A 9,401-nucleotide genomic window follows, 5' to 3' on the forward strand; every position below is an offset into this window, starting at 1 on the left:
CGCTGCCCGCTGCCCGCTGCCCGCGCCGGCGGCTCACGGGCGGCCTGTCCCTGGCAGGTGGCGCTGCCGGCCCTGTCCCCCACCATGCAGATGGGCACCATCGCGCGCTGGGAGAAGAAGGAGGGCGAGCGCATCGGCGAGGGCGAGCTCATCGCGGAGGTGGGTGCGGGCGCCGCCGCCGCTGCCCCTGGAGCGGGGAGCGGGCGCGCGGAGGACGCTTCCCGGCGCGGGAGCCGCGCGGAGCAGGCCCCGCTGCCCGGGAAGGGCTCCCGGCGCGGCACTGCCTCACCCTAACCCCCTGCTGCGCTCGCCCCAAGGTGGAGACGGACAAGGCCACGGTTGGCTTCGAGAGCGTGGAGGACTGTTACTTGGCCAAGATCCTGGTGCCGGAAGGAACGAGGGATGTTCCCATTGGGGCCATAATATGTATCACAGTTGAAAAGTATGTATTCGGATAACACTGAATTCAGTTCCATTGATTTCGATCTCTTGGGGCTGGTTGGCTGATCGGAAAGGCCTAGAGACAGCGGTCTCAAAGGGCTAAGAACTGCTTTCCTAGCACTGTGCTCTCTTGTAGGCCTGAACACGTTGATGCCTTTAAAAACTACACGCTGGATCCTGCAGCATCTGCCCCCGCTACAGCAGCAGTGCCTCCCCCTCCCGCTGCAGCGCCCTCGCCACCGTCTCAGCCTTCTCCTCAGCCTCCTGGCAGCTCTTACCCACCTCACATGCAGGTAGGAGAGCCCCGCTGATGAAGTCACCTTTGCTGGCTCCAGGGCACTGTGTCGAAATTGGTGCCTGCATTGGGAAGTTGCTGGCTCCGGCTGCAGGAGTGCGAGCCACTCGCGTCGTGGTGCGCTTAAATTCACTGCCACTGGAGGTTGCAGCGAGCTGCTTTCTGAAAGTTACCTTAGCATCTCCGCTGTCAGCGGAGGAGAGATTTGTCTTTCTAGGGTTCTTCTGCAGGCCAGAAAAAAAGAGACACGTTTGCATGATTTGGACACTTGTGACAGAGGAGGCCCCCTGTGAAGTGTGAATAAGCTCTGACAGCCTTCAGAGCTGCATCTCAGAGCAAGAGCAAGAGTAACGTTGCGGCCAATGTGCCCAACATGTTTGTAGGCGACTGGTAATGGGTGGTATTTGTGGGTCGCCTTTTCACTCTCCTTGGATATGGAAGCATACCCCAATTCCTGCTGTGTGCGAGTGCTTTGCAATTTCTGCAATACTCCTTTCAAGTGGGAAGTTGCTCCTAATTTCATTTTACAGATGACTTATATGGAAACTGGCTCATCTGTTGAGGGAAATGAATGAGTGAATAGGGAGTTAATTCAAAGCTCCTTAGTGTGTCTTGCTTTCTTAAGCCTTGATAAAAGAAGCACGCTGGAGATGTGGCTCAGCTTTACATGTGTTTCAGTGGAACCCCACATGAGAGTGCAGCAAAGAGCAGCAACTACTTTTCTTTGACGGCACTTGGCTGGGAGTTAGAATTCTCCTTCTCTTTCCTTTGAGTTACGGGAGGCTGATTTCCTCCTGTTTGCCGGCTTCACAGGTCACTCTCCCGGCTCTTTCACCCACCATGACGATGGGCACAGTGCAGAGGTGGGAGAAGAAGGTTGGGGAGAAACTGAACGAAGGAGACTTACTGGCAGAAATTGAAACAGATAAAGCCACAATAGGTGAGTCAGCTCCAAAGCCAAGGCAAGGTGGTATGACCTTAAAAGAGGAGGATCCAAAGCAGCTTTTATGCAAACTGTTCTCCTCCAGCTGCCCAGGACACAGTGTGGCGGGCAGTCAAAAGCAGCTTTGTTACTTCTCTTTCCAGTGCAGAGCTTAAACACTGGAGCTCTGGAAAACACTAATATTTCCTCATCTGTGGTTGTGCCTGGAAATGTCTGTCTGCCAGTTGCGTGAGGAGGGATTCTCTTACAAGCTCAAAAAATGGCAGGGCTTTAGCTTCCAAAGTCTTGAGAACTATCATTTAGAGGAACTCTTTAGCTGCAGCAGGTGCCAAAGCACTTTAGTGTCTTTCCCTTCCAGGCTTTGAGGTGCAGGAAGAAGGCTACTTGGCAAAAATCCTGGTGCCTGAAGGAACAAGGGATGTGCCACTCGGAACAGCTCTTTGCATCATTGTGGAGAAAGAGTCTGATATTCCAGCCTTTGCTGACTACCGGGAGACCGGAGTCGTTGACATGAAGCCACAAGCTGCTGCTCCTCCTCCACCAGTAAGGACCACCCCTAGCAGGGGAGAGAAGTTATGGGGACCACTGAGAATTGCTGGTCTGATCTGAACGGTTCTGCTGTTTTGACCCTGTGAAGCCCTAGCTCCAGTAATAACATGTATGATCTCGTGAGTGCCAGGCTAACGCATACATTGGTGTTGTGTATCACTTGTTGGGTCATCCAGTTGGGTCATCCAGATCATTTATGATCTCTTCTCCAGCCTTTTGCTCGAACCTGCTGTAATGACTTCTGCCTGCCAAATTAGAACAAATTACGTCTTTCACCTTTAATCAGCCACCTTCCTGAGAAAGTTCTGATTTGACTTTGGTACTGGGGAACTTCTCTGAGTCTGAAAATCCACCCAGATGAATGTCTGTTTGCTGTTCCCCTGACTGATAATTGCTGTCTTGCTCTCTTGCTGTACTGTACTGAACCTTTGCAAGGCTTTTACTGAAGCTCATAGTTTTATTTGTTCTGTTAAGGTGATGGCAACTCCTGCTGCCCCTACTCCTCCGCAGCCTGCTGCCCCTCCTGCTCCAGCGGTGGCGGCGGCTGTGCCTCCTTCCCAGAAAGGAAGGATCCTAGTTAGTCCCCTGGCAAAGAAACTGGCAGCAGAAAAAGGAATTGACCTCGCTCAGGTGAAAGGTAAGTTGCCTTTTCTCTTCCATACTCTCACTGTCAGGTATCTTTCCTGTCAGTGTATGTTTCCTGTAGGCCTATCCTCTCCTCTCCTTCCTCTCAGGAACATTTTCAACCCTCCTTCACCCTCCGAGGCTACATTGAATAACTTACCTCTGTCAAGCAAAACTGCTACCCTTGTAAGCAATGTTCAGTTGCAGATAGCTGATACCCTTTTCCCTTTTTCCTTTGATTTCCTTAGGAACTGGACCAGATGGTAGAATCACGAAGAAAGATGTAGAGTCATTTGTGCCACCAAAAGCTGCCCCGGTAAGTAAGCCTGACATCTCGGAGAATGGCTCTACTGTCACAGTGTTGGAAAAGCCCTGTGAGTGTGCAGCTGCTAGGAGCCAGCAGACTGTGGTTGTCTGCGTCTCAGCACTCTTCTTACACCATCCTGTGTCTCAAAAGACAAGCTATGGAAGTGCTTTGTGTGCCGCAGGAAGGCACGTGGCTGAATGCAGTTTGAAAGTGCCCTGTAGCCAGTGTCTCTGCTGAGTCCCTGAAACAGAATCATTTAGCAGGACTTTACGGTCCTGGAGATGTCCGGCAGTGTGTATTAGCCTCATATTTCAAAATCCAGTGCAACGCTTAATAATGAAAGGCTGGATTTATGCATGTCTGAGGGATTTAGTGGAGGCTAGGAGGGGGGAGACAGGAGAGTAGAAGTACCTGCTACGCACAAGCAACAGAGCGGGTAGCCCGGTGCTTGCTTGGCACACTGCCCGTGCAAGCAGTGCTTTGCCAAGGGATATTTGGATAGGGCAGTGACCGATGCGCTTTCTTTCCCCGCAGGCCCCGGCGGCTGAGGCAGTACCTGCAGCTGCTGCAGTTGCAGCGGCACCTGTGGGGACCTTCACGGATATCCCTGTCAGCAACATTCGGAGGGTGAGAAGATGGTCTCACTTTCTGGGATCAGTATTTGCAGCCTTGAGTTTTCTGACTCAATTTGCTATCTTATTTGCTTCCATTGCTTGCCTGCAGGTCATTGCTCAGCGGCTGATGCAGTCTAAGCAAACAGTCCCTCACTACTACCTGTCTATCGATGTAAACATGGGAGAAGTTCTGGTGCTAAGAAAAGAACTCAATCAGGTAAAGCAGCTGGGGCGTCGTGCTGTGAGTGTGGTGGATCAGAGAGCTGGCTTCTCTCGTAAGGTTCCCACTCTGCTTTTTGGTTGCACGCCTCTTTGGCTTAGGAGAAAAATTGTCTTTGCACTGCCTTTCTGCTGGAAATTGGGAGGAAAGGAGAAAAGAGCGCCTCTTTTCTTAAGCGAGATGCTAATTCTAAGACAAGATTTTCTCTAAACAGGTCTGCAGGACAGTGACTAAATGAAGTGACTTGATGTGTGAGAGAGAAACTGATGCCTCGAATCTCTCTTATTTACAGGTGGTCTCAGATAACATTAAGCTGTCTGTCAATGACTTCATAATTAAAGCTTCAGCTCTGGCATGCTTGAAGGTGCCCGAGGCTAATTCTTCGTGGATGGACACAGTTATTAGGCAGTAAGTTTATGGTACGGTCGAAGCCAGAAACTTTCTTTCTTCAGTAGAGAGTTCATGGCGTACTAGCAGATCTTGTGGTGGGAATTTGACGTGGGAGGGCAAGAGGTATGATGCAGAGACTGGGAGGTTTTATTTAGGGGTCAGTGTGTATGGTAAATAGTAACTGCAAATTGAATGGTAACTTGAAATGGTCTTAATGCTTGTGGGTTTTTCTCATTGCATCTTGCTGGAATGGCTTGCGTTGTGTCTTGCAGAAATCATGTAGTGGATGTGAGTGTCGCAGTGAGTACTCCTGCGGGGCTTATAACCCCTATTGTGTTTAACGCACATGTAAAGGGCCTGGCTTCCATTAGCAAGGATGTTGTCTCTTTGGCAACCAAAGCCCGAGAAGGTAAACTTCAGCCACACGAATTCCAGGTGAGCGCCTTCGATTGCTAATAATTTCTGCTGCTCATGACCTTTGTCTGTCTTCAAAACGAGCAAAGTCTGTTCTGTGAGGTGCTTCGGCCACATTGTTTAATAGGCCGCGTGGAAGGGCTTCTGTGAGTTTCTCCATGAACATGCTTTTCTTGCAGGGTGGCACTTTCACAGTTTCCAATTTAGGAATGTATGGGATTAAGAATTTCTCTGCCATAATCAATCCCCCTCAAGCCTGCATCCTTGCGGTTGGTTCCTCCGAGAAAAGGCTGGTGCCAGCAGACAATGAGAAAGGGTACGTTGATTCTCCGTATACTTAGCTTCTGCATTAAAACTTCGAAATAATGGCTAGTTTTCTAACCCTCCCAGAGGAAGATCTCGTGTTTTGATGGCTGTGTGACACTGTCCCAGTGAATGGCAACTGATTTGCCGTACAGTGATCCCCACAACTTCTTTGCCAGTTAACAAAGGGCTTTATTTTTACCTTGAGGGGAGGGATAAGCTGTGGAAAAGTCTTGGACTCGCACGAGTTGAGGCACTAGTCATCTCCAATAACGTGCTGAAATTTTCATCTTTAAGGAAAGCTTCGCTGATGGTTAATGGCTCTGGTGTCGCGTGTGCAACGTGTTTATCTTCTCTTTCAGATTTGATGTGGCCAGTGTAATGTCCGTTACACTTAGCTGTGACCATCGCGTCGTGGATGGAGCAGTTGGAGCACAATGGCTTGTAGAATTCAAGAATTTCCTTGAAAAACCAGTAACGATGCTGCTATAATCTAACTATGTAAGCAAAATCTTCCTGGGTCACACTGTTTTGTTCTAAACAAGCTATTAGACTTTAATGTTCAGTCTTAGAGTTTCTTTTTTTATTATTATTGTTTTAAATATGTATGATATTATCTGGTAATCTTATTACCAGTGTGTACAGGTAAAATAGTTTGCAAAAAGGCTTTTCAGAGCAATATGGAGCTGTACTGTATTTTTGTACAGGTAACTTGCAAACTCTCCCAAAACAGCATTAAACACCCAGATTTAAAAATTATCCAAGCAGTACGCATCCTTCCAGCAGCTTCTAAATGAGAGTGAACACAGGGGTGCATACCAAGTGATTTCTCGATCTTGATTCTTCACAGGAGTTGAGATGAGCTGGTAAATGAAATCTGCAAGGTAGTGGAAGGTGAATTCTGTGGTTAGCCTGTGCTCCTGCTGGGGTGGGCAAGAACGACATGCGCTAAGGCACGGAAGCCCTCGGGAATAGTTTCTCAAAGGCCGAGTGTTAGCGTCCCAAGCCTCCTTGGGAATTTGGCACTGGGCCTGACTTTCCCAGCGACGTGATCCCTTTCGAGCACTTTAACGTAAGGTGAAAGACCACTGACATCTCACCACAGGGAACACGCTCTCTCCTCGTGGACTTTCACTTACGTGTGCTTTTGTATGAAATCTCTTTTGCTTTCTCTTTCGCTAAGTTAGTCTCGGAGTATGATGTCATGGAAGTAGCTGTTTTGCAGAATGTTCAAGAGAATCTGTGTGTTACAACCCTGTGTGATACAACAATCACACATGCTAATAATCCCATCAGTGGGAAGTAATCATGTGATGACTCGAATGTTTGGAAAAGAAAATTCCTTTTCAGGCATTCTTACATAGGAAGCTCTGAGTCAGTCTCTGGTACTGCGGTTGTTTCATGAATTGTCTTACGTTGTCCCAGCCTCAGTAAACTGCAGAATGTGCTATCCATGTATATACTGTAAGTAAAATGCTTGAATAGGTCATTGGACTTGTGTCCACTTACCCCAGTCATTGTATCCCGAAAGGGGTACAGAGGTGAACATTCTTAAAATCCACTTTCCAAATGGAAATATTAATGTAAAAAGGAGGATTGTGTAATAATTATGAAGTGGACTGGAGAATTAAATAGGAGGGACAAGTTCAGAAAAAAATCTGACCTGTTATTCTGTATATTGCATTAAGTACTGTCTCCTGTAAAGTTGTGGCACAAAATTGACTACAGATGTTGAAAGAAAATACTATAGCAATTAAATATGTTTTGTGGGGACTATTTAATGTCTGGTTGGAACAATACCTGGTTTTCATGTCTGGCTTAAAGAAAAAAAACCTATATTTTAAAGGATCTAAAATATTCTGGTACCAGACTTGCTCTGGTGAACCTGTGTGTTCTATTAAACATTTGGGATTGACAAACTACTGAAATTGGTGCAGTGCTTTTCTGTTCTGTAGAGAGTGTGGCTTACTGTACTGCTCTGGCATGGGAGAGCTGCTTAGCGGTCGGTAGTGCAACTCACCCTATTACCCTTCCATTGCCACCACAACTGCTCAAAAAACAGCACACCTCTAAGCACCCTTGTGCTTGTACTGCTTGGCAGCGCCGAAGCTCAATCTTCCCTGCCGTTGTGTCAGTACCTCCTGTTCTGGCAAAGGGAAACACCTCAGCGCTAATCTACATGGCTCGTCCTCGGGCAGCAGCACTCTTTGAATGACAGCCAGAAGGAGGATTTGGGGAATGGAAGCGTGTTCACATTCCGTGTTTGCGCCGAGAGCTCCGCCAGGGCCGCCCGGCACGGCGTCCAGCCAGCAACCCGATGGCCGCGCTCACGCAGTCGCTGTATTTCAGCCTGGACGTGCAGCTCTAAGGGCTGGCAAGGATTTCAGTGGAGCCTTCTGTGTTTCTTTGAAGCCAAGGAGAGAGGAGAGAGAGAGCTAGGAGTTGCTCCTCTTTTATAAGGTTCCATTTTCAGATAGCAGCTCTGCACTAAGTAACTGGGGTGGTGCCTGATCTAAGAATGTGGTGTAGTGTAAATATGGCATAGAAGGCCTAAGAACAATATTACACAAAACTGGTTATGAAACTAAGATGACTTAAGCTATTTTGTGTCCCTTTCCCGTGAATGATACTACATTTTATTGAGCCTTTGAAGGTCTTTTTGTACTTCTACGTTATGTGATATGTTGTGTTTTAGTGTCAACTCATGAGGCTTGTTTTGCTAATTGAAGTACTCCAAGATTGCTTTTGCTCCCTAGCTTCACCCGTAAGTGTTCTTGACCCTTGGTCCTTCATATGCTGCTTTGAAGGGTGTAGAACAGGTCAGTTGTTCATGGTCTTCTTCTGAAATTACCAAACTGATAAAGGGTGGTCAAGTATATCTAGTAACTACTGAAAAGCTACAAAGCTACAAATATGAGAGCTATTCTAGCCACACAGTACTGAAAGAGCATTTATTTTCAAACAAACAAACAAACAAACAAAACAAAACCTGCCTTTGATGTATACAAAGGCAAAACGGAATGATGTAGTAAAGCTCATACGAGTTTAAATTTCTTAAATTCTACAGTTGTCAACATATCCAAGTATTTCTTGAATGTTTATTTTTTTTCCTCCAAGTTCAGTGGGGCTAATATTTCTATAGTGTCCTTTTTCCTTTGCTAAATACTGCTGTAGTCGTTTCTTTGTCCACCAGTTGTGGTAGATGTAGCTCTAGTTTGTATTTGCCAGAGATCTCAATGATTGTATCGTCCTAAAACAAAGCACTTGGTTAACTCGCAGACAACAAATTAGCAGTGAGTGTTCCTGTGATCTGGATACTATGCAGAAACCAGAAGGTTACTTTCTGTTTTCTTTCCTTGGAAATACTCAGATCACACTCAGAAACAGAGCTAACTTTGGGCAATTCAATTTTCAGCTCTATCGTTTGTGGTTTCTTGTTTGCATCCTTCACCGTGAGCATTTCATAGACGGGTGTACTTAGCTCCTCTGGCACCTCTGGACAGGAAATTTCTTCTATCAGCGGCGGGTTAGACTGTTTCAGGCTGTCCTGCAGCAGCACAGGCTCCCGGCTGCAGTCCTTCACCTCCGTGCCACGCAGCAGCTCAGCAAGACTCAGCTCTTTAGCACAGAGACCAAAATAAAAGAAAACGCTACTGAGCTATCAAAACCTGCACCGTTACGCTACCTGGAAAAAAAAGAAAATGAAGTCTGGCATAAATATCACACTGCTACTCTAAATTCTTAGCGGTGTCTGGCTTACGTATAGGGCAAGGATTAGGGTAAGAAAGAGGAGGGTTGAGGAGGTTTGGTGAAGAAGAAGAAGAGAAAAGCGAGGCCAGGAGCCTCATACCGCGGCTGGGGCTCTGGCTGAGTGGGGCTGCAGCCCCCCGTTCCCCTGTCAGGCTTTGCTGCAGCCTTTCCAGGCTTCCCTTCAGTTTGAACGTTTCAGGGGTGTAGGAGGGAGGAAGAGCGGGGCCGCAGCGCTCCGCGAGGAATTTCAGTGTCAGGCGGATCAGGTGCTCCATTTCTTCTCTGTCTTTTTCTGCTCGCTGAAGAACAGCGGCGATGTAGGCGACGTCTATATCGCTGTAACGCTCTAGGAAACAAAACGAGCGGCGCGGGAGCAGCGCCAAGCTGCTGCTGCTGCTGCTGCTGCTGATGATGATGATGATGATGCCGCCGCCGCCGCCGCACGGAGCACCCGGGGCCGCCCGCGGCCCGCAGCGACCGCGCCGCCGCCATCGCCATCGCCATGGTGACACGCGCCGGAAGGGCGCCGCGCTGCGCGGCCTCGCCGCCGT

At 48.1% G+C, this 9,401-nt stretch overlaps 2 protein-coding genes across 3 annotated transcripts; one reads left to right on the top strand and one right to left on the bottom strand.

The window, feature by feature from the left end:
* Nucleotides 1-63: 63 nt before the first annotated feature.
* DLAT (dihydrolipoamide S-acetyltransferase) lies at nt 64-6,825 on the top strand. 2 transcript variants are annotated; one of them, XM_026040995.1, is made up of 14 exons: nt 64-159; nt 318-442; nt 578-734; nt 1,550-1,676; nt 2,038-2,222; nt 2,703-2,865; nt 3,101-3,168; nt 3,694-3,786; nt 3,883-3,990; nt 4,286-4,401; nt 4,656-4,818; nt 4,977-5,113; nt 5,463-5,601; nt 5,951-6,825. In XM_026040995.1, exons 1-13 carry the CDS (start codon nt 85-87, stop codon nt 5,590-5,592), a joined length of 1,647 nt encoding a protein of 548 aa, XP_025896780.1. In that variant the 5' UTR covers nt 64-84; the 3' UTR covers nt 5,593-5,601; nt 5,951-6,825. The 2 variants fall into 2 exon arrangements, with proteins under 2 accessions (XP_025896780.1, XP_025896779.1); XM_026040994.1 differs by lacking the exon at nt 5,951-6,825 and having other exon boundaries at nt 5,463-5,735.
* Nucleotides 6,826-7,972: 1,147 nt separating this feature from the next.
* PIH1D2 (PIH1 domain containing 2) lies at nt 7,973-9,354 on the bottom strand. The gene is made up of 4 exons (XM_026041032.1): nt 9,302-9,354; nt 8,833-9,252; nt 8,441-8,750; nt 7,973-8,350 (listed from the first exon to the last, which is right to left on the bottom strand). Exons 1-4 carry the CDS (start codon nt 9,352-9,354, stop codon nt 8,237-8,239), a joined length of 897 nt encoding a protein of 298 aa, XP_025896817.1. The 3' UTR covers nt 7,973-8,236.
* Nucleotides 9,355-9,401: the final 47 nt, after the last annotated feature.

The sequence above is a fragment of the Nothoprocta perdicaria genome, unplaced genomic scaffold, assembly GCF_003342845.1.
Source record: "Nothoprocta perdicaria isolate Ctin4 unplaced genomic scaffold, notPer1 scaffold_275, whole genome shotgun sequence".
Lineage (NCBI taxonomy): Eukaryota > Metazoa > Chordata > Aves > Tinamiformes > Tinamidae > Nothoprocta > Nothoprocta perdicaria.

Excerpts from the sequence above, each read along its gene's own strand:
- DLAT (XM_026040995.1), top strand. The coding sequence starts at position 85 with ATGCAGATGGGCACCATCGCGCGCTGGGAGAAGAAGGAGGGCGAGCGC. Across the intron at positions 3,991-4,285 it reads TAAGAAAAGAACTCAATCAG|GTGGTCTCAGATAACATTAA; the intron begins GTAAAGCAGCTG and ends TCTTATTTACAG. Across the intron at positions 5,114-5,462 it reads CCAGCAGACAATGAGAAAGG|ATTTGATGTGGCCAGTGTAA; the intron begins GTACGTTGATTC and ends CTTCTCTTTCAG.
- PIH1D2 (XM_026041032.1), bottom strand. The coding sequence starts at position 9,354 with ATGGCGATGGCGATGGCGGCGGCGCGGTCGCTGCGGGCCGCGGGCGGC. Across the intron at positions 9,253-9,301 it reads CGGGCCGCGGGCGGCCCCGG|CAGCAGCAGCAGCAGCAGCT; the intron begins GTGCTCCGTGCG and ends CATCATCAGCAG. Across the intron at positions 8,751-8,832 it reads GACACCGCTAAGAATTTAGA|CGTTTTCTTTTATTTTGGTC; the intron begins GTAGCAGTGTGA and ends ATAGCTCAGTAG.